Source organism: Cricetulus griseus, chromosome 9 (genome assembly GCF_003668045.3).
Source record: "Cricetulus griseus strain 17A/GY chromosome 9, alternate assembly CriGri-PICRH-1.0, whole genome shotgun sequence".
Classification (NCBI taxonomy): domain Eukaryota; kingdom Metazoa; phylum Chordata; class Mammalia; order Rodentia; family Cricetidae; genus Cricetulus; species Cricetulus griseus.
Window position 1 is genome coordinate 8,513,479 of NC_048602.1, and position 23,450 is coordinate 8,536,928.

Below are 23,450 nucleotides of genomic sequence, written 5' to 3' on the forward strand. Positions count from 1 at the left end.
GGAGGTTTTTCCATGCACTTCATCTTATGTGGGGGTTCTTATTTACTTGTCTACTACTTTGGTTTCTTGAGGCAAGGGCTCCTGTTGCTCAGGCTGGTCTTGAGTTGAGGATGGCCTTGAACTCCTGATCTTCTTACTTCCATCTCCCAGGTACCGGGATTACAGGCACGTGCCACACCTGGCTCTATGTTTTGCTGTCTGTCTGTCCATCTGTCCATCCATCTATCCATCCATCCATCCATTTGAGTCAAGGTCTCACGATACAGCAATGGCTGTCCTGGAACTCGCTCTGTAGACCAGGCTGGCCTTGAACTCACAGAGATCCACCTGCCTCTGCCTCCCAAGTGCCGGGATTAAGACGTGTGCCACCATAGTCAGCTTGCTTGTCACTTTGAAATAAAGTCTTGTGTACCCTAGGCTAGTCTTGAAAGAGCTTCCAGAATTTAGGACATGTTTTTAAAAATTACGTTTTCTTTCTCTCTCTCTTCCCCCCCCCCTCAAGTTCAGAAGACAATTTCAGTAGTTAGTTCTCTGCTACCATCATGTGGGTTCCAGGGACAGAACTCAGGTCATCGGGCTTGATGGCAAGTGCTTTTACTCCCTAAGCCACTTTTTTTTTTTTTTTTTTTTTTGAGACAGGATTTCTCTGTGTAGCCCTGGCTGTCCTTGAACTCGCTCTGTAGAACAAGCTGGCCTCAAACTCACAGAGATGCACCTGCCTCAGCCTCCCCAGTGTTGGGATATCTTTTAGCCCCAGAATTGAGACTTGTTTCAGAACAAATAGCAAGTCACTATCTTTCCTCTGGAAACACTATACTAGAAGTCGTGCCCGTGTGGGAGGACTGGGGCATGGAAAACAGATCTTCAAAGCTGAAGTCCAGTCAGGCCCAGGTAGTACACAGGGGGCCAAAGCAGAAGGAGCTGGAGCCCAGGGGTTCAGGGTCAGCCTTGCAACTTGGCAAGATCCTGCCTCAAAAAACCAGAGGCATACCTGCATCCAATCCCACCACTCAGGAGACTGACGCAGGAGGAACACGAGTTTCATGTCAGCCACCTAGTTTCCGAACCCGTCTAAAAAGGGGTGGCTGGGGTGGAGTGGGGAGGACCCAGGTTCAGTTCCCAGCACTCACAACCTCTCTGTAACTCCAGTTCCAGGGGATCTAATAGCCTCTCCTGACCTCTCTGAGCTTGTGATTGGCACTTGGTGCACATACATCTGTACAGATGAAATGAACACAGACCAAAGAAATTCTAAAAACAAACAAAACCTCACCCATTTTATTTTACGAGTGTGAGAGACAAAGCAGAATTGGCAGCCTCCTGCCGTATCAGCGCTTGAGAGGCGGAGCTAAGGATTCCCGGGGGGGCAAACTGACTAGCTGGGCCAGCCAGTAGCCAGACTTCGGAGAGCTACAGGTGCAGTGAGAGACCCTGCCTCAGGAAATAAAACGGGAGAGAGATTAAGGAAGACAGTGACGTCAACCTCTAACCTCTGCAGGCTAACCCCCGCAGGACACACATGTAAACGTGTATACACAAGCACACACACACTGCGCAGCTGTAAAAATCAAACCTGAATAAATAAAGGGCCCGTGACATGCTGGCACAATTAATTCTTGTTTCATGGTGCTGGGGATGGAATCCAGGGCCTGGCACATGCTAAGCAAGTGCTGAATCATTGCGCTCCATTCCAGACCCTAAAATATAATCACTTTTCATATTAGAAAACAGTGGGAAGAGTAGCACTGTGAAGCGCGCGCTCTCTTTCTGTTTCTTGTCCTCTTGTATAGATCCAAGGCTAGCCTTGTACTCGAGGCCATCCTCCTGCCTCGGTCCCTGGAGTGCTAAGATTACAGGCATGCGCCGCTCCACACAGCTGTGATTCTCTGGCCTTCGGTTTCCTCTTGTATAGATCCAAGGCCAGCCTTGTACTCGAGGCAATCCTCCTGCCTCAGCCCTTGGATTGCTAAGACTATAAGCATGCGCCGCTCCACACAGCTGTGATTCTCTGGACTTAAGCCAGGCAGCTGGTCTCTCTGGTCTGCTTTCTGCCTTCAGTCGCTAATATGTGGCCTTTGGAAATGTCGACTAAACTCTGGGAGAGAATGAAATGACAAACAGGATTTTTGTTTTGTTTTGTTTTGCTTTGTTTTTTGAGACAGGGTTTCTCTGTGGCTTTGGAGGCTGTCCTGGAACTAGCTCTTGTAGACCAGGCTGGTCTCAAACTCACAGAGATCCGCCTGCCTCTGCCTCCCAAGTGCTGGGATTAAAGGCGAGCACCGCCACCACCACCAGGCGACATCCAGGATTCTAATATCATTATGAAGATCATTTGACAGCGCTGGGGCGATAAGCACTGTCCAGGGTGGGGTCCTATCTATCCCAAGCACAAACCATCACTCTCCCAAGTGGCCACTCTCCTAGTGGCCGAGGCTGGATTTCACTCTGGTTGCCTGGGCCTCCCCGTCCGATCACCCTCTTTCCCGGCCCTGGACAGGTGGAACCGCATCGTGGAGCTGGTGGAACAGCGCAAAGAAGAGATGAGCGCCGTGCTGCTGGTGGAGAACCACGTGCTGGAGGTGGCCGAGGTGCGCGCCCAGGTGCGCGAGAAGCGCCGCGCGGTGGAGAGCGCGCCCCGGGCTGGGGGAGCCCTGCAGTGGCGTCTGAGTGGCCTGGAGGCGGCCCTGCAGGCGCTGGAGCCGCGACAGGCGGCGCTGCTGGAGGAGGCGGCGCTGCTGGCCGAGCGCTTCCCCGCCCAGGCCACGCGCCTGCACCGGGGCGCCGAGGAGCTGGGAGCCGAGTGGGGCGCGCTGGCCGGAGCGGCTCAGGCTTGCGGCGAGGCGGTGGCGGCGGCCGGTCGCCTGCAGCGTTTCCTGCGCGATCTCGATACTTTCCTGGACTGGCTGGTGCGGGCGCAGGAGGCGGCGGGCGCCGTCGAGGGGCCGCTGCCGCGCAGCCTGGAGGAGGCGGACACGCTGCTGGCGCGCCACGCCGCGCTCAAGGAGGAGGTGGACCAGCGCGAGGAGGACTACACGCGCATCGTGGCTGCCAGCGAGGCGCTGCTGGCGTCCGATGGCGCCGAGCTGGGCCCCGGCCTGGCGCTAGACGAGTGGCTGCCCCACCTCGAACTTGGCTGGCACAAACTGATCGGTTTGTGGGAGGAGCGCAGGGAGGCGCTGGTCCAGGCGCACGTCTATCAGCTCTTCTTGAGAGACCTGTGCCAGGCGCTCGCCGTGCTACGCAACCAGGTGCCCGATCGGGGGCGGAGGGGGCAGCGGGATTGCTGGGGTGCGGGTTCGGGGTTGGGATAGGTGGTACGGACGAGCTCAGATGTGTTTCCCGGGAGCCCTGGATTTCTGTTTTCTTCGAGATGGGAGTAGGGAGTGAACCGAGAAGTCGTTGCTGATCGGGAAAAGTTGAGTTTTGGACCGTGAGGGGGAGGGCAGGTGTGTGACAGAGTTTAAAGGTTATGTTGAGTGGGGAGGGGTTTATGGAGTTGGCTGTTTTGTCATTTATTTGTTTATTTTGATCGAGATAGGGTCTCTGTATGTAGTCTTGGCTGTCCCGAATCTTGCTATGTAGACCAGGCTGGCCTCAAACTCACAGAGATCCTTCTGCCTCCGCTTCCTGAGTGCTGGGATTAAGGGCGTGCGCCACAGTACATGGGCAATTTTAATTTTTTAAAAGATTTGTTTTTATTTCTGTGGCCCGCATGTGTAAAAGTGCACTTAGGGTCCGGGGAGGCCAGAAGAGGGCCATCAGATCCCTTGGGATTGGAGTTACAGGCAGGTACGTGTTCTGGGAATCAAATCCAGGTCCCCTGGAAGAGCAGCCTGTGCCCCTAACAACTCGGCCATCTATCCAGCTCCCTATCTCCCCCCGCCCCCACGCCAAGACAGAGTTTCTCTGTGTAGCCCTGGCTGTCCTGTGTCCTGGAACTTACCTTGTAGATTAGGCTGGCTTTGAACTCACAGGTCTACCTGCCTCTGCCTCCTGAGGGCTGGGATTAAAAGCGTGTGCCACCACCACCTGGCTGAATTTTTTAAAAAGTATTTATTTTTATTATTTTTAATTGTGTGCGCATGTGTGTATAAGCATTCGAGTGGGGGCCTCCTGAGAAGGCCAAGGTTCTGGAGTTGCAGGTGGTTGCGGACTGCCGGATGTGGGTGCTAGGAACCCACCTTGGAACTTCTGGAAGAGCAGTAAATGCTCTTAACTGATGAGCTATCTCTCCAGTCCCTTGCCTTTATGGAGACAGGGTCTCACTATGCAGCCCAAGATGGCCTAGCCTAGCCTTAAACTCTCACAGATCTGCCTGCCTCCACCCCATAAAGTGCTGGAACTAAAGGTGTGCGCCACCACGCTCTGCTTGGGTTTTGTGTTTTGTTAGAGATGAATTTGTAGACGGATCACGTTTGGAGTGGCTTATTGGGATTGTGGGTTACCTGGTGGGAAATAGTAAGAGGTTGATAGATTTTGCAGACTGAGCACAGACCTGAGGGAATCTGGAAATACATACTGCTAAGGAGTGGGTCCAGCAAGAGCAAAAGCCCGGAGGTGGAACTGTGCTTGAAGCCAGCTAGCTGGCAGCCTCTCTGGCGTCCCTGGGGTGGAGCCGGAGCTGACCTGTGTCCCTTCCGTTCCCAGGAGGTGGCGCTGTCTGGCGCTGAGCTCCCCTGCACTGTGGAGTCAGTGGAGGAGGCGATGAAAAGGCACAGGGATTTTCTCACCACCATGGAGCTGAACCAGCAGAAGATGCAGGTGGCGGTGCAAGCTGCAGAGGGCCTGCTGCGTCAAGGCAACGCCTACGGGGAGCAGGCGCAGGAGGCAGTGGCCCGGCTGCTGGAGAAGTAGGTCCCCAGTTCAGGGACCAGAGAAGGGGGGGGGGGCGGTCTGAGCATAGTGGAGCCGAGCGGGATAACCAGATCTTTCCTTCCATCCCTATTTTCTACTTCTCTGTTTTTCCCTTGTTTCAATTTAATTCCCCATTTATTTATCTGTTTTTTAGATAGGGTCTCTTGTGGCCCAGGTTGGCCTGGATTTTTTTTTTTTTACATCTATCTATCTATCTATCTATCTATCTATCTATCATCTATCGTGTGTGTGTGTGTGTGTGTGTGAGAGAGAGAGAGAGAGAGAGAGACAGAGAGAGACAGAGAGAGAGAGACAGAGACAGAGACAGAGAGAGAGAGAGAGAGAGAGAGAGAGAGAGAGAGAGAGAGAGAGCGAGCTTTCGCAAGCTTACAACAGCATGTCATATACTCGAGGGAGTTAGTCCTCTCCTCTTACCACGTGAGTATGAGGATCCAACTGAGCTTTTCAGGCTTGGTAGCAGGCACCTTCGATTCCTGAGTCATTTCAGCCACCCAGCCCGGAACTTTATATGTAGCTGAAGGTGACCTTGAACTCCTCATCCTCCTGCCTCCACTTACCACCTCATCCTGGGGTCATTATGCCTTTTTTTTTTTTTTTTGAGATAGGGTCTGCTGGGCAGTGATGATCTTTAATCCTAGCACTTGGCTGACAGAGACAGGTGGATCTTTGAGTTTGAGGTCAGCCTGGTCTACAGAGTGAGTTCCAGGACAGCCAGGACTACACAGAGAAATTCTTTGTCACAAAAAAAAAAAAGAGAGAGGGGGGTCTATGTAGCCTGGGCTGTTGCCAAACTCAAAGTAATCCTCCAGCCTCAGGCTCTTGACGTGCCCCGCTGTTCCTAGCCTTATTGTATTGTTTTATATCTGATTTAAATGGGTACTTTGAGAACCAACAGGAGGTAGCGCACCCAAAAGATAGTTTGGACAGTGAGAATCTCTCTCCTTTCTCTAGCCTGACAAAAGGGACTGAATCTGGGTGACAGTGGGCCACATGGTCCTACAGCACCCTCTCCCAGATCCCACAGTTAAAGGCTACACAAAAATGTACCCCAGCTTTGCTGAGGAGTTGCTCCTAGGTCTCTCGCCATGTTGGTTGACAAATACGTTGGCTAACATCAGAGCCAGAGCAAGAAAACTTCAAGGGTCTGAGGGAGCCCACAGGGAATGCATGTCCCAGTTCTGAGCTGACTGATGCAAGGATGGGGACAGACCTCATCTCTGAACCTCTCCAGCCCCCAGAATATTTATTTGACAGGGGACACATTGCCACTCTGTAGGGCGGGTGAGAAGGCTTTCCCACAAGATGGCTAAGCTATGCAGTTGGTATACTAGTCCGCCTGCCTTGCTGTGCCATGTGCCCATGGATTCAGAGGGATCTGTCTGTCTTGGGGGAGGGGTGATGGAGCAGAGCTGAGGGTCATGGCAGGCGAGGGAGCAGAGGAAAAGGAATTGCTGAGATTTTACCATACGGGTGCCTGATTCCCAAGAAGGCCAGAAGAGGGCGTCAGATTCCTCTGGAACTGATTTTCCAGTTGGTGATGAGCTGGCCTGTTGGTGCTGAGAACCAAAGCCGAATTCCCTGCAAGAGGAACAAATGCTCTTAACGGACCAACCATCTCTCCGTCAATCCTTTTACTTGGATTTTGGGTTTCCTTGCTTTTGTTTTTGTTTGGAAATAGGGTCTCAGGTAGCCCAGACTGGGACAGAACTCACGATATAGCCAAGGATGACATTAAGTTTCCTAGTCTCCTGTCTCTGCCTGCCATGTAGTTGGATTACACCACAGTCATTTCGAGTGTGCTGGAGAGGGAGCCCAGGGCTTTGTGCATGCCGGGCAAGCTCCTCGTCAGGCGGATTTCATCCCCACCACCAAATAACTTGCCTTAGCTGCATTTTACATGTGAGGCTCAGGGAGGGAGTTGATTTGTTCAGTGTCTTGGCCAGGAAGTGGTACAGCTGGGGTTGGAACCCTACTCATTTTTCTGCATCACACAGAGAGGAAGGCTTTCCCACACCACTTGTCATCGTCATTGTAGTGGTGTCGTGTCCCGAGTCCCATGTCCGTCCATCCCCCCCTCCCCCACCAATCTGGCTTGCAAAGTCCTAGCGGAGTTGACTGCAGGTTAACTTCTGAGGCATTTCCTGTTTCCTGGCTCCTGTTGAGAGAGAGAGGGCAGGAAGTAGCTGTCTTTTGCTTGCTCATCTGCTCCTTCTAAGCCGCTCGGCCTCTGGGTCTCTGTGGATGGAGCCCCCACATGCTCTCTCTTTGCCCCCATGTACCCATCTATTTCTATGTCTGTTTCCGCAACTTTTCCCTTTAAAGAAAGATGTTATCTGCCACCTTTAATGCTCCCCTCTCTCGTCAGTAGCCCAGGCTGGCCTCAACTCTTTATATATCGGATATTGACCTTAAACTCCAGACCCTCCAAACTCTGGCTCCTAAGAACTGGGTTAATAGACATGGGCTACCATATCCCATTTTTTCCCCTATTCTTGGACCTTATATTTGTTCTGTCGCATAGTCCTCCCGGTCTCTTTAGGGCTCTCCTACAATCATCTGTTTATACATTCATTCAAAAAGAACATATTGAGAAACCACTGTATGCCAAGGAGCTCGTGGCTGTGAACAAAACAGACACAACGAACAAACACTTTAAAAACCGCCCTTAGTCTGGGGAAATGGTCAATGGATAAAAAGCTCAAGGAAAAAGCATAAGGACCTGAGTTTTACCCCTAGCACCCATGTAAAAAGCTAGGTATGAGCTAGGCAGTGGTGGTGCACACCTTTAATCCCAGCACTTGGGGACACAGGCAGGCAGATCTCTGTGAGTTCGAGGCCAGCCTGATCTACAGAGCAAGGAGGGCAGAGACGTGAGGTGCCTGGAGGCTCTATGACCAGCCAGCTTAGCCCAATGATGAGCTCCAGGTTAAATGAGAGACAGAGTATAAAACTAAGATGGAGAACAGTAGAGGAAGACACTGAAGATTGACTCCCGGCCTGCGCGCGCGCACACACACACACACACACACACACACACACACACACACGCACAAAACACTCCTGTTTGTGAAAGTGACACGCACTGGAGAGGAGAGACGTGACAGGGAACATGTGCAATGGGGAGGCAGTGCCAAGTGCCAAGGAAAAAGTCAAAGAAGGAAAGAAAACCAGAAAGTGTCAGGGGATGATCATGAGGGACCACAGAAAGCTGGCGTCCAACTAGACCGCTGGCTCTCAACGACCCCTTGTGGGGTTGAACGGCTCTTTCACAGGGGTTGCAAATCAGATATTTGCATGACAATTCATAACAGTAGCAAAATGAAAGTGATGAACTTGCAATGACAATAATGATTTCATGGCTGGGGAACAACACAATCTGAGGAACTGTTTTAAAGGGTCACAGTATTGGGAAGGTTGGGAACCACTGAACTAGACCTTGGGAAGGGCCATTGCCAAGGCCCTGAGGTGAGAGATGCTGTTTAAGTCACAGCCAGGAGGACAGCAGAGTCTTGATTAGAAGAGAAGAAAAAGAATAACGGGGGAAAACAGTAAGGTGGGACTGTGTGTGTGTGTGTGTGTGTGTGTGTGTGTGTTCATGTGTAGGGCCTGGAAATTCAAGAGAGTCTTGGAGGCCTGGGGAAGAGAGATGAATTGCATTTATTTATTTTGTGTTTGTGTGTGTAAGTCCCACAGTTTATGTGTGACGATGAGAAGACAATCTGTGGCAGTCTGTCCTCTCCATCCACCTTGTGGGTCCCCAAGATTGAACTCGAATCACCAGTCTTGGCCACAAGCTCCTTTACACCCTGAGCCATCACATAGGCCCATCAACCTCATTCTTGATGACTTCTCTCTGCCAAGATTCTGGGGATGGTTGATGACAGGATAGGCATGCATATAAGCTGATGGAGAACGGCTACTACCAAGCCACGCCCCCAGCCCCTCACTGGGGGATTCTGGGCAGGGGCTCTACCACTCAGCCACGCCCCCAGCCCCTCACTGGGGGATTCTAGGCAGGGGCTCTACCACTGAGCCACGCCCCCAGCCCCTCACTGGGGGACTCTAGGCAGGGGCTCTACCCTGAGCCACGCCCCCAGCCCCTCACTGGGGGATTCTAGGCAGGGGCTCTACCACTGAGCCACACCCCAGCCCCTCACTGGGGGATTCTAGGCAGGGGCTCTACCACTGAGCCACACCCCAGCCCCTCACTGGGGGATTCTAGGCAGGGGCTCTACCACTGAGCCACACCCCCAGCCCCTCACTGGGGGATTCTAGGCAGGGGCTCTACCACTGAGCCACACCCCCAGCCCCTCACTGGGGGATTCTAGGCAGGGGCTCTACCACTGAGCCACGCCCCCAGCCCCTCACTGGGGGATTCTAGGCAGGGGCTCCACCACTGAGCACAACCCATCTGTTTCTGTTGCCTTCTCTTCTATTTCTTTCCTGTCTCTCCTGTTCTCTTTATTTTTGTTCCCATCTCTCTGGGTCCCCCTCCTTTCTCTCTGTGTACCTGGAATTGAACCTAGGACATCACCCATGCTAGGCAAGCTGTCTACCTCTGAGATATCTCAGCTCCTGGGACGACGTTTATCACCCTCCATGGGTCTTTGATTTTTTTTTTCAAGACAGGGTTTCTCTGTGTAGTCCTGGCTGTCCTGGAACTTGGTCTATAGTTCAGGCTCTGTAGTCCAGGCTCAAACTCAAGAGATCCGCCTGCCTCTGCCTCCCGAGTGCTGGGATTAAAGGCGTGCGCCGCCAGCGCCCGGCTGTGTGTCTCTCTTTCGCTGTCTTCTATCCCTCCCTCCTTCCTTCTCCAGTTTCCTTTCCTCTCTTCCTTCTCTGGAGTCCTGTTCTCCCAGTGTTTCTGGGTCCTTCTCTTTCCCCTTCTTCTCCTTAGCTGATGGCCTCACATTGCTCCTGCTAGCTCCCTGTTCCCATGCCTGGGCCTCCCTTCAGCCCTTCTCTTCTCCCCAGGAGCCAAGAAAACCAGTTGAGGGCCCAGCAGTGGATGCAAAAGCTACTGGACCAGCTCGTGCTGCAGCACTTCCTTAGAGACTGTCATGAGGTAGGTCCCCCATCTGCGCTGGGCCAGCAGGGAAAGGCTTGAACCCTGGTGGGGGCAGGGCTGGGACGCCCCGTCTAAGTGGGTCGAGGAGCCATGCACCCCTGTGCCACCAGGAGGCGTGCGGAGTCCTGAGCCAGAGCGCATGCCCCGCGGCTCCCCATCTGCCCACGTGAGCTCCAGGGAGACAGAAGGGGCCCTGGGCTCCCCTGGCAACAGCTGAGTTCGCGCCTACGGTTCCTAGGGAAGGCGCGCTGATCTCACCTTTCTCTAGAGATGTGTGAATCGCGAGAGACTGAGGGCTGGGGGTGGGGGAGAGGATGGACCGGTGGCACCGGTTGAAGGGAGCACGCCTTCAATCACAGATGGCTCGAACTAAGCCTTCACGTTTATTTGGTTTAGTTTAGTTACGGTGCTGGGGACCAAACTCCAGGACTTGATCTCTAGGCAAGGGCTCAGATTCAATGAGCTCTCTAGCCCCAGTCCCTCGATAGCTAAGAATCAAGTCCCTTCTCCTTCATGCCTTGGGGGTCACAGCTGATAAAAGGTGACTCCCTCCAGTATTGAAATACTCCAGAAACTCCTCCCTCCTCTTGCCTTGCATTCCAAAGGAACTCTTACAGAGGACCGGGCCCACCCCATAGACATTCTCTTAATTCCCAGAGATGTCTTGGCCCCAAGCTCCCGGATCGATCTGTGTGACCCAGGACTAGACTCTATCCCCATGAATAACTGGTACCCGTTTCTTCTAGAAGGTTCAGGAACCAAGTCCTTGCCCTCCCAATTAAAGATAAGGTTTGACTCTGCGCATTGAGCACCCACGGCAGAGTAGTCTCCAAACCTTCTCCCCATAACCGAGGCAGCCTCATTAGCAACGGGTCCCTGTTGGCCCAGCTTCCCACCGGAGATGGCCCTGGACAGAGTCACAGATGTCCCAGGCCGTCCCTGCCCTAATCTCTACCCTGCCAGAAACCGCAGCCTCTCCTGGCTAAAGATGGTTCAGGAGGCCCTCCAACCCCTCTTGCCACACAGTCCACATGCTCACCCGGTTGAAGGAGCTGGGGGGACCCTGGCCCGCTCCTGCCATTAGGAACTGCCCTGTCCCCTGGGTAGTTAGACTGCTCTGGACTCATTGATCTGAGATGGATCGGAAGGTACCCAGCCTGGAAGCTCAGAGAAGGTGATGGATGATTCCTCCCCCGACCCGGACCGGGGTCCCCCGCAAAGCAGGCGGGCCTGGAGGCAGGCAGGGGGCGCGCGCGGGCGGGCGAGCGGGCGAGCGGGCGGGCGCGTGGCCGCGGCGCGGGGGCGAGGGAGGAGGGGGCGCGCGCCCGCCAGAGCCTCAGCCGCTGCCGCCGCTGCCGCCGCCGTCGCAGTGGAGGGGCGAGCGCCTGTCCTCCCGCCGCAGGGACGGACGGCTCCTCCACCAACGCCGCCACCGCGCCGCCGCCGCGCAGGTCTCGGAGCGCCGGAGGGAAGGGGAAGAGAGAGGGGGAGGGGCCCGGCGCGCGCGCCCCCGCGGGCACGCGCCGGGGAGGGGGCTCGCGCGCGTGCTCGCCGGCCGGGCCCGCGGAGGGAGGGAGGGATGGAGGGAGGGTAGGGGCGGGGGCGGGGGCGGCACGGGGGCGGGCCTGGACCCCCCGCCCTGGAGTGGGGATGGGGGGGAGAGGGAGAGGCGAGCCTGGGAGCTGTCCGCGGTGCTGGAGCCGCAGAGAGAGGGGGCAGGGAGGGGGGCTAGCCTAGGCTAGTGTGCAATTGATGCAGGGGCGAAGCAAGGGGGTCCCAGCCTCCTTGAGAGGGGATCAGATTGGCCCCGGCCTTGGGGGATTCGCAGATTTTTAGGGATGTGCGTCTTGGGTTCTTGAGGGGTCCCTAGCGGTCTTGGATGATGGGGTGATTGACTTTGGAGGAGGAGGAGGAGGAGGAAGGGGGCTCTCTCTGCATTGGGAGGTGAAGTGTTAGGTGTGACTTTCCGAGAGGTTCCCCCCTCCGTTCCGGAGAGGGTCTAGCCTTGCACTGAGTGGCCAGAGGGGACAGGACAGTCCCTGTAGGGGGCTTCACCCAGGGAACGCGGGTCACCTCCGTTAGGGGTTTTGCCTTCTCTGTGGGACTCCGGTTGCAGCTTCATCCCTGGGCAGGGAACTGGGGGACTGCGCGTTTGACTTTGCGCTAGTGTGTGCGTGTGTGTGCGCGTGTGCGTGTGTGTGTGTGTGTGTGTGTGTGTGTGTGTGTGTGTGTGTAGCTGTCCTGGCCCCCTGAGGAGCACATGCTCCAGGGACGTGGGGTGGGGTGGGGTGGGGTTTGGCCGGCTCCGGATTTGTCCTTGAATATGACTGCGTTTGCCTCCCGGGACCGCGGCGTCCGGCCTTTTTTTTTTTTCACCAGGAGGGAGGAGGAGGATCTTGTGACTGGAGCGGGGAGGAGCAAACTGTCCCAGGTTCAGGCTGTGTAGTCGGGAGGAGATTGTGGCTTGGGGGGGGGGGGGGGAGAGACAAGCGAACAAGTCTTCTTTAACAAGCGCTTCCCCCTCCCCAAGTGCTGGAGATGGACCCCGATTCCAGAACTTACTTTTTCGTGCTGAGCCAGCGATCGCTCTGCCCCTTGCTCCGCCCTCACTCTTGTGGAGGAGGAGGGGGCTCAGGAAACAGCCCTGGGCTTGATGCTGTCGGGAGTAATGAGAATGTTCTTGGTGTTTGCATCGTGGATTCCTTTAGCTTGGGCGGGGTGCTGGATCGGGGGATTGGACTGATGTATAATGGGAACCCCACATTTTGGGGGTAGATTGGGTCTAGAAACCGAAGGCAGACTGTTGCTCATATTTTGGGTGTTGGCTGGTCATGATTGGGGGTAACTGTGGTCTTGGTCACAGGTGATGGACTTAGGTTTCATTAGGATCTCTGGTTCCAAGGGATGGGGCTCCTTAGCTTGGAGGTCTAATTGTCAGGATGCTAAACGTGGAAATAGTTGGGAGGTTGTTTGGGGGTGTTGATCTGACTGTGGGGTGCTGAGGCCAGAGTTGGGATTATTCAAACTGTGGAGTAGGTTAAGGATTCTTTTTTTTTTTTTTTAAATTGAATCAACAGGGTCTTACTCTGTAGCTCAGGCTGGCCCAAACCCAATCTCCTCCTGTCCCATCCTGCCCAATGCTGGGACTGCAAGCATGCACCCCCACCACACACACACACAATAGAGTTGAGGGTTCAGTCCTTATTAGGGAGTCACATTATAGTCTACTTTTAAAATTTTTCATTTTTTAATACATTTATCTACTCATCTTACACATGGCTATGTCTTTGGGTGCCGTGGCCATTATGCATGTGAGAGGGCCAGAGGTCAGCTCCCTCCTTCCACCATGTGGGCTGGCAGAGATTTGGTGCTGGGGGGACCACATAGGCATCTTTTATCCGAGAAAGGGCTTGAGAGTCCTCTCCAATGAGCCTTATTTGCATCGATCTCCCTCTTAGCAGCCAGGACTCTGACCTGGGGGTTCTTTCGAGGGGCGCTGTGAGGCTGTGACAGATGGGGAAAGCAGCCTTCTGAGCCCTCTTATCTGCCCTGCACAGCTGGATGGCTGGATCCATGAGAAAATGCTGATGGCTCGAGATGGCACTCGGGAAGACAGCCACAAGCTGCATAAGCTATGGCTCCGGCACCAGGCGTTCATGGCTGAGCTGGCTCAGAACAAGGAGTGGCTGGAGAAGATAGAGAGGGTGAGGAAGAGGAAGAGGAAGCCCCCCCTACCCCCGACCTCCAGGAGACACACTCTCATTTCTGTTGTCTTTACTGTCATCCTGGGCTGGCATCCCTCAACTGGTTCAAACCTGGATCGTGTCTGCTTGTTTCTATAACCCCGAGCCTCAGTTTGCTCATCTGGACAATGGTCATCATCTCTTCCAATTGTTGCTCAGGGCCTCCTGTTTATCAACATTTCTTCCATCTTGTAAACCCTACCACAGTTCCCTTCACGTAATTTAATATGGAAGGAAGCTTCAGACACAGCTGGAGAAGCCCTGGGTTAAAGTAAAATTTAGATTTTTTTTTCAACCCTAATTTCAGGGTCTGTGATCAGCTGTGATATCTTAGAGACCTATGCTGGCCTCCTAGACCACAGGCTTCTGTCTCTTCCTTCCTTCCTTCCTTCCTTCCTTTCTTTCTTTCTTTCTTTCTTTCTTTCTTTCTTTCTTTCTTTCTCTTGCTCTGAGATATGGCCTTGCTGTGTAACCTACACTGGCCTGCAATCCAAGACCTTCCTGTCTCTGCCTCCTTAGTGCTGGGCTGTAGTCTTGCATCACCACACCCACCTTCTATTTACTCTTTTGAGTAAAAATAAGCAAAGAGGTGGAGTGAGCTCTCTGGGTTTCTGAGAGCATGAAGTGTGTGGCACCAGGCATGGGAGAAATGAGACAATGCACCCATTACTGTGATATTATTGATCCGTGGGTTTTTTTCCCTCCTGGTGCTGCAAATTGAACTCAGGACTTCATGCATGCCAGGCAAGTGCTCTCCTGCCTAGCTGCACCGGGGCCAGCTTTCCGCTTTTCTTTTTTTGGTATTGTAATTTTTATTGTTTCATTACCGGAACTGGAACTCAGGACCTAGGACATGCTAGGCTAGTACTCTACCACTGACCCACAATCCCAGCTCTTTAAATTCTCTATTTTACTTTTTTCTTTTTTGAAGGGTCTCATGTAGCCCAGGCTGGACTCAAACTCACTAGGTAGCTGAAGATCATCTTGAACTGCTGCTGGTCCTCCTGCCTCCACCTCCCAAGGGCTGGGAAGACAGGCGTGTACCACCACACTTGGCTTTCTTTTTGTTTTATCTTATTTATGCATTTTTATTATTTGTTGAGACAGAGTCTCATCCAATTATTCCCCTGCCTCTGCTTCTCAAGTGATAAGATTTTAGGTGTGAGCCTCCATACTAGTTCGGTATTATTGTTTTGGTTTCTTCTTTTATTATTATTATTATTATTATTATTATTATTATTATTATTTTGGTTTTAGTTTTTGAGACAGGTTTCTTTGAGTAGCCCTGGCTGTCCTGTAACTCGATCTGTTGACCAGGCTGGCCTTGAACTCGTAGAGATGGGCCTGCCTGGGCCTCCCAAGTGCTGAGATTGAAGGTGTACAACACCACTTCCTGGCTTGATTCATTTTTTTAGTTTTGTTTTTGGATTTTTGAAACAGGGTTTCTTTGCGTAGCTTTGGAGCCTGGCCTCGAACTCATAGAGATTTGCCTGCCTCTGTCTCCTGAGTGCTGGGATTAAAGGCATGCGTCACCACTGCCAAGTCATTTTTTTTTTTTTGAGACAGGGCATCATTATGTCATCTTGGATGGCTTGGAGCTCTCTATTTAGACCAGGTTGGCCCCAAACCCACAGAGATCCCCCTGGCTCTGCCTCCTGAGTGCAGAGATTAAAAGCGTGTGCCTGTTGTTATTAACATGTCAAATGTAGCTCTGACCACCAAGGCAGTTGACTTGTTTTGGAAGGACCTAGACAGGTACTTGCTTTAAGTATCCACTCCCCTAAATGCCCCCTTATTCTGTTTGGACTCTTAGATCTACAGCCCAGGACACCCCCCCCACTTTTATAATCAAACAGAAACACTCAGTTTCTCTTTATGTCTTAAGTGACCATAGGGACCCCTTAAGGGTCAGTGTGTAGCAAAGCCAGTCTTCTGGACCATGAACTTAATGGAAGTTCATTCTCTCCCTGCCCCCCTTTCCTCTCCTTCTGCCATCCTCTCTGCCTCTTTTCTCTTCTCCTTCTCTTCCTCATCCATCTTTTGTCTCTTTCTCGTGGTCCTACTGTGTGTACATATCTCCTTGTTAATCATTCTGTGACCATCTGTCTTTCCCTGTTCCCTCCCCATATTTGTTGGGCTCCCCATCAACCCTCTCTGTCTCTTGCCTGTCTTCCTTGGTCCCATCTTCATCTGCAATGTGTCTGTCTCTAACTCCCCGCCTCTCTTTCTCTCCCCGTCTCTCCACTGGTCCTGTATCTCTTTGTCTGTTTTCATGACCCAAATCCTCTCTCTCTTGTCTCCTACCTTCCACTCCTCCATCCAGGAGGGCCAGCAACTGATGCAGGAGAAACCCGAGCTGGCGGCCTCTGTGCGCAAGAAACTGGGTGAGATCCGGCAGTGCTGGGCGGAGTTGGAGAGCACCACGCAGGCCAAGGCTCGCCAGCTCTTCGAGGCCAGCAAGGCGGACCAGCTGGTACAGAGCTTTGCGGAGCTGGACAAGAGGCTGCTTCACATGGAAAGTCAGCTACAAGACGTGGACCCTGGTGGGGACCTGGCCACAGTCAACAGCCAGCTCAAGAAGTTACAGGTATGATGGGCTGGCTGGCCTGGTCGTGGGGCGGGGTTCCCCTGTGGCAGAGAGGAACAGCTCAGAGCCAACCTCTGAGTGTTTCAACCTGAGGATCTCCAGCTAGGAGTGACTGTTGGGAGCAGCCATCACCCCAGGGCTGAGGGCTCATGGGGGCAGAGGGAACCCGTGAGGCAGCACAGACATTTTCTCATTATTTTGATGCTATTTTCTGTGTGGAGAAAGAAAGGCCCAGATGTAGGAGAACAGCTTTGCCCACAGTATCAGTGCATCCACGGAGTACTTCCTCTTCCGGTTCCTGGGCGCAGTGTACGCTGATCCCTGCAGCAACCTTAGGAAATAGATGCTCTGTTACCTCCATTTTACCAATGAGAAAACTGAGGTACAGGAAACTGTACGGTGGCCAGTTTCTGCCTTATGGAACAAGAGCCCTTGGAGAACAGTCCTGTGCCTGCTCACACCCAAATAATAGCTAGGCAGCTGGTTGGTGTCAGGCCTTTAAGGTCTATGTGGCATGTAGCTGTGGGTGTAGGCCCTGCTGCTCATCTCTTCACATGGAATGGCTCCTGTCTTTAAAGGCCAGGGGTGGAGCTTGATTGGCTGATAATAAACTGAGGCTGTTGAAAGAACATTTCCTCACTTGGGGAGCAAATGGTAGGGCCTGGATTCGAATCCAGATCCTTCGAGTCTTCAGTGCTCCTTGGATGGAATTCTTGCAAGGTGTTTCTTGATGAAACATGGTAGGTGGCTAAATAAATAATAAATAAATAAATAAATAAAATTTTAAAGTACATAAACTGAGAATGTAGCTCAGTTGGCGGAATGCTAGTCTGGATTTGAACCCCAGCCCTGCATAAGCTGGAGTGTTAGCGCACACAGGCCTGTAATCCCAGCGCTCTAGAGATAGAAACATGGGGACCAAGAGTTCAAGGTCATGCTTGGCCTCAAGCCAGTCTCAAACCAACAACCAAGTTACAGCTAAAAAATATAAAAATGAAGACTGCTTGAGGGGAGGTGGCTCAGTGGTAGAGCCCCTGCCTAGAATTCCCCAGTGAGGTCCTGGGGGTGTGGATTAGTGGTAGAGCCCCTGCCTAGAATTCCCCAGTGAGGGGCTAGGAGCATGGCTTGGTGGTGGTGGAGTGCTTGCTTGAAACTTTCAAAGCCCTGAGGTCCACTCTCAGCACAGCCAAAAAAAAAAAAAAAAAAAAAAAAAAAAAAAAAGACTAATAATAAAAGCATAATTATGTAAGTGTACCGATTATTTAAAAAAAACTTTGTTTATGTCAGTTAGGCTTGTCACTGTTTGCCATATGAATCGTGAAAAATTCCAATATTTATCGATTCTTTTGAAATGAATATTAAATCCATCACAAATTGTCCTTAATAGCCCTCTTTATAGAGAACAATGTGGAGCTGGTGAGATGGCTCAGCAGATAAAGGCTCTTGCTGCCAAGCCTAACAACTTTGAGTTTGATTCCTGGGACTCACATGGTAGAATTGATTCCCATAAAGTTGTACACACACACACACACACACACACACACACACACACACACACGTGCTCACACAGCAAATGACAAAAAGAAAGGATGCATGCACAGAAAAATAGATTTTCATTACACCAAAAAAGGGAGGCTGAGGAGATGGTTCAGCAAAGTCTTGCTGCTCAAGCATGAGCAAGTCCATGTTTGATCATCTGAACCATGTAAAACAGGCAGGCCCAGCCGTGCACGCCTGTGATCCCCCCCAGTGCTGCGAAGGTGAAAGTTGGCGGCTCCCTGTGGTGTACTGGCTAGTCAGTCTCACTGACTCTGTAAGTTACAGGTTCACATGTTAGACCCCCGAAAAACTCAAGTATCTGGGGTCCCAGGCCACATTCGAGGTCACCCCAATCACCAGGCGGATTCGAGAGCTTGCTGCAAACTGCACGAGGCTTTATTGTAATTTAACGAGCTAACCCCATGTTAGCTCGGGTCTTTCACCCACCCGCCATGGCGGATGGCTAGAAAAGACGGCTCCTAGGGCCTCCCAAGAGATCTTATAGGGCAGCGTAAGGGGAGTGTCTAGGGGTACGCACAGGCTCAGGATTGGTGAGCCTCGAGGCTTGGAGGGCTTGCCCTGTGTTGATTGGTCAACTGGTTGTTATGGTCCATAGGCCCTCCCAGGGTGGTTGCTATGCTCTGCGTGTCATTGCTGTGCACTTGTCTGTAAAGCACACCCAGGGTCGTAAAGCATAGTGCCACCAGCTAACTTCTGATTGGTTCCTTGTCACGAGACAGGCATCTGACCTCTAAGTGACCAAGGCAGGTTTATGGCAAGCACGTGTTCGGCTGTTATGGCTGCCGAAAGGGGAGCAGGTCCCTTCACACGGAGAGACCCTGTCTCAAAGTGGAGGGTGGTTGAGGAAGTCCCTTGACATTGACCTCTGCCCACCACGTGAACACGTACATGGACGAGCACCCATGCATGTGCACACAGCCATGTACACACACACACACACACACACACACACACACACACACACACAAATAACAGATAAATAGAAAAAAAAAAGAAAAAATTTCAATGTGAGAAGAAGCTGTTTTTATTTTTTGCAGCTCTTTCTGGTGAGAGATAAAAGGGAAGTGGCTTCTCACACCCACCTCTGCCTTTGTTTGACGCTGTCCCATGCATCACCTCGCTCCGAAAAATCTTGCTGTATTCTCAAGAGTGAGAATAATATAGGCCATTAGCACCTTTGTAGGTAGATAGGTAGATATATAGATAGGGAAGTAGGCAGACAGGCAGACAGACAGACAGACTGATCTGGATTGATGGATGGGTAGATGGGTAAATAAACTGATCCTGTAGATTGATGGATGCTGGATAGATAGATAGATAGATAGATAGATAGATAGATAGATAGTGATAGGTAGATAGACTTGTCCTATGGATATGTGGGTGGGTAGGTGGATGGTGGGTGGGGGTAAATGGACAGACAGGTATACTATCCACCACTGATTGGTGGATGGATAGATGGATGGGTGGATGGATAGACAGTCTTAGTCCTATGGGTGGGTGAATGGGTAGGTGGATGGATAGACATAGATAGTAGATAGATGATAGGTAGATACATAGAAGATAGACGGACAGACAGGTGGTAGATAGATAGTCTCATGTAAGCCTGGCCTGGTTTTGAACTTGCAGTGTGTCTAAGGATAACCTTAATTTCTGATCCTTCGTTCTGCCCTTCCTAAGGCATGCACCACCACACCGTTTATCAAGGAAATCAAGCCCAGTAGTCTACCAGTTGAGCCATTTCCTCAGCCCAACACCTTAGTGTTGTTAGAAACAAACAAACTGACAAAAACTTGCATCAAGCCTTAAAAAGGCCTCAGGGGGTCCCCAAGCCACACATTGAGAACTGCTAACAAATGCTCTGTACCACACACTGTAACCCCAAATCCTTTGGCAGTCCTATGAGGGAAGCAGAGGCCCATGGGAAATCCCACGGCCCAGTAGAATCCCTGGCTAGCCCAAGGCCACACAGCCATCAGGTAGCCATTCAGGACTACGTCTAGTTGTTGGTTTGGAGTTTGTTTGTTTTAAGCAGGGTCTCACTATGTAGCCAGATAGGTCTGAATTCCAGGCAAATCCTCCTGCCTCATCCTCCCAAGTGTGGAGCTCTTAGAGTGTACCACCATGCCTGGCTTTGAATCACAGCCCTGCTACTCTCTTGCTGGGTGACATTGGGGCAGTAGCTCTGCTTTTAGTCGTCTCCTCCATGCAATGGAACGACCCTAGTGCTACTTCCGTTGCTAACAGAGGACCAGGATCATCACTGTCAGGGGGGTGGAGTCTGGAGCCTGGTGCCTGAGATTTACTGGCAGGGTCACCGAGGGCTATTACTCATCTCTTTTTACCTCAGTTTCTCCTTTGCTAAAATGGACATCCTGATGGTACCACCTCCTCTTCACTGTGAAGATGAAAACATGTAACTCACAAGGTACCCTCAGACTCACCCCCCCTGCAGAGCTGAGATTCAAATTTGTCGGGGGCTTTCTTGGTGGACCACACCTGTAATCCTGGCATTTGGGAGGTGGGGGCAGGAAGACCAGGAAATCATCTCAGCTACACAGTGAGTTTCAAGTCAGCCTGGGGTACATGACATTCACAAAGAAAAAGAGCCAGGCGTGGCGGTGTACACGTGGAGTCCCAGCTCCCTCCGGGGAGGTGGGAATGGAAAGTCCCCTTCAGTTACAGAGTGAGACGGAGACGGTCAGCTGCTCGGTGAGACCCTGCCTCAAAACAACAGAAACAGTCCAAGAGCCAGGCCCCACGACACACATCTCAGCACTCAGGAGGCTGAGGCAGGAGAACCCCTACAAGTTTAACACTAGCCTAGCCTTCATGACAACCCAGTTTTCAAAAGCAAGGAAAGTAACACAGCCCCTGGTTTAGCTGCCTCCCAGCTTTGCTTTGGTTACATTATTTGGTTACAATTTTCACTTGTTTCTGCTCAGATTCCCCTTGGGGGTATCCGCCCTTCCTCATGCGGGCTTTTTATAAATCTGTTTGGTGGTGGCATATGGCCCTGACCCTAGACACCCCAGCTCCGTGTCTCCTGCCAATTTCATGCCCAAGTGCTTCTTGCTGAGGAGGCTCCCTCCCAGCAGCAGAGCCGCTTGCTGAATCCCAGCCAATACCAGAATCACCTCGCTCACTTTCTCCCAGCCATGGTGGGCCGGGATCTGCATCTGTGGATCTTTGCCTTACCCAGCAAGCGCCTAGTGCCCCTCTTGTTGGCTATGCAGTGCAGCAGTGTGCTCTGTTGGGGGTGGTGACACACGTGTATTTCCAGCACTTAGGAAGCGGAGGCATGCGGATCAGGGGCTCAAGGTCACCCTCGGCTACATAAGGAGTTGGAGTCCAGCCTGGGCTACATGAGACCCTGTCTCACACAACAAACACCAACACAAAACAAAATCAGAGACGGGCCAGGTGTGCTGTTGTACACACTTAATCCCAGCTCTCAGGAGGCAAGCAAGGCAGGTGATTTCAAGGCTAACCTGATCTAGAGAGTGAGTTCCAGATGGGGATACACAGGAAGACCCTGAGGGTCTCATAAAAGACCCGAAGCCTCTGGCTTCAGTAGAGTCATCTCTCCCTCCCTATGCGGGGATTACTTTCCCCCAGCCCAGGAGACTATGTGATGCGAGCAGGGAACCCATTTTTCCCGGGAGAGGCTGAAGCCAGAATAAAATAAAGACTAGGGAAAGAGCTAGAACAGGACTTCTGGGCTCTTTCCCCAGCAGGGGGAGCTCGAGACAGGAGTGACCCTGGACGCTTTGGCCTCCATATGGAGCCCAGCTGGGCCTCAGGAGGTGGTGGAGGGGGCGCCTCCCAAGGTTCTGCTGTTCCCTGGGGCCTGCCTGGGAGCTGAGCACAGGGTGTCTGAAGGAGGGAGGGCCAGGGCCACCATCCAGATTGGCATGCGAGCTGGGGGCAGCTCTCCTTCTCTTCTCTCTCCCTGTCACCCCCTCCCCCGAACACACACACACACACACACACACACACACACACACACACACACACACACACACACCTTTGCTCTGTCTCTGTCTTTGAATTTTCTGTCTCTGCCAGGCATGCTGGCTCACACCTGTAATCTTAGCACTTGGGAGGCCGAGGAAGGAAAATTGTCAGGAGTTGAGGCCAGCCCTGGCTACTTAGTGAGTTTCAGGCCAGCCTGGGGTTACATAATGAGACCCCTGTCTCAAAACAAAACAAAACCAAACCAAACAAACAAAAACTCCATCTGTCACCCTCCTTTGGCCTCATCGGAGCCTTTGTGTCCCTTCTCAACCACTGCAGTAGGGATGTCCCCTCCCAGGCCCAGGTCACATGACCCAGAGTCCTCTCTCAGAGCCTCCTGACCAACTGTCCTTTTCTGGTTGAGGGACCAGATGGTAGAGTCCTCAGGGGCCTGGCCAGCTGGTCTGGCTTAGCTATACAGGCTCCCACTCTAGCCACCCAAGGGGGACAAACGGGACGTTCCCTAAGGACCCCTCACCAAGCCCACTTCCTGGGCAGGCCTCTTTCTCTGTCCCTTTCCCTTCTCACTCTCTGCCTCTGTCACTAACACTGCCCGGTTGAGGGCAAGAGTCCAGGTGCCTGCCTTATGTACTCCAGGATTCAAATCTCCATTGCGTGCCGGGCGTTGGTGGTGTGCGCCTTTAATCCCAGCACTCGGGAGGCAGAGGCAGACGGATCTCTGTGAGTTCGAGGCCAGCCTGGTCTCCAGAGCGAGTGCCAGGATAGGCTCCAAAGCTACACAGAGAAACCCTGTCTCGAAAAACCAAAAAAAAAAAAAAATCTCCATTGCACACCCTGAGACCAAAGGCACGGGTCACATTGTGGGGACATGGAAAATGTGGTGAAGCATTTGGGCCTCTGGTCCTGCGGTGCTGAGTTCAAATTCTGCCTCTCACAGGTTTTACTCTGAGTATCCGTTTCTAGAACTGGGAGCTGGGAAGGGAGCCTGATGTATCCAAGCAAGAATGAGATGGATGGCTCGGGGGTGAGGGGGTGTCAGGGCTTGTGGCCCCTAGCTATGGTGTGGCCCTGTGACTGGGGATCTTTTGGAAGAAGACCTCCTTCCTTCCATCCCTTTCTGGATCCAGCGTCTTACTATGTAGCTTCACGTGGCCTGAACCTCAACGTTCAGGTTCAAGTTGGCCTTGAATGCAGTGATCCGCCTGCCTCTGCCTCCAGAGTGCTGGAATTAAAGGCGTGCGTCAGCACCACTCCACCTAATGTGAGTGCTGGGAACTGAACTCTGGTCCTCTGCAAAAGCAACAAGTGCTCTAAGCCACTGAACCACGTCTCCAGCCCCCTCCCATTTTTTAACTTCAACGGCTTTTCGGAAAATGATATAATTTTATATACCATAATATGCAGGCCTCTATCCCTCCGCCCTTTCTGGTTTACTTTTTAAAATTTTTTCTTTACTATTCTATTATGTAGGTATGCCTCTGATATGTGTATGCCATACACGTGGAGGTCAGAAAACAACTTTTAAAAACCAGTTCTCTCCTTCCACCGTGGGATCTGGGAATCAGATTCAGACCGTTTACCCACTGAGCTGTCTCAGCCCACTCTTCCTGTTTCTTGAGACTGTAGCCCAGGCTGCCCACCG

The 23,450-nt window shown here is 52.3% G+C and overlaps 1 protein-coding gene across 1 annotated transcript in view; it reads left to right on the top strand.

Moving 5' to 3' along the window:
* Sptbn4 (spectrin beta, non-erythrocytic 4) overlaps nucleotides 1-23,450 on the top strand; it is an 82,664-nt gene that overhangs the window by 34,378 nt on the left and 24,836 nt on the right. Inside the window, exons 15-19 of the mRNA XM_027430438.2 lie at nucleotides 2,498-3,248; nucleotides 4,648-4,850; nucleotides 9,850-9,940; nucleotides 13,501-13,647; nucleotides 16,010-16,273. Of these exons, the coding sequence (XP_027286239.1) occupies nucleotides 2,498-3,248; nucleotides 4,648-4,850; nucleotides 9,850-9,940; nucleotides 13,501-13,647; nucleotides 16,010-16,273 (1,456 nt within the window). The remainder of the gene's footprint in view (nucleotides 1-2,497; nucleotides 3,249-4,647; nucleotides 4,851-9,849; nucleotides 9,941-13,500; nucleotides 13,648-16,009; nucleotides 16,274-23,450) is intronic.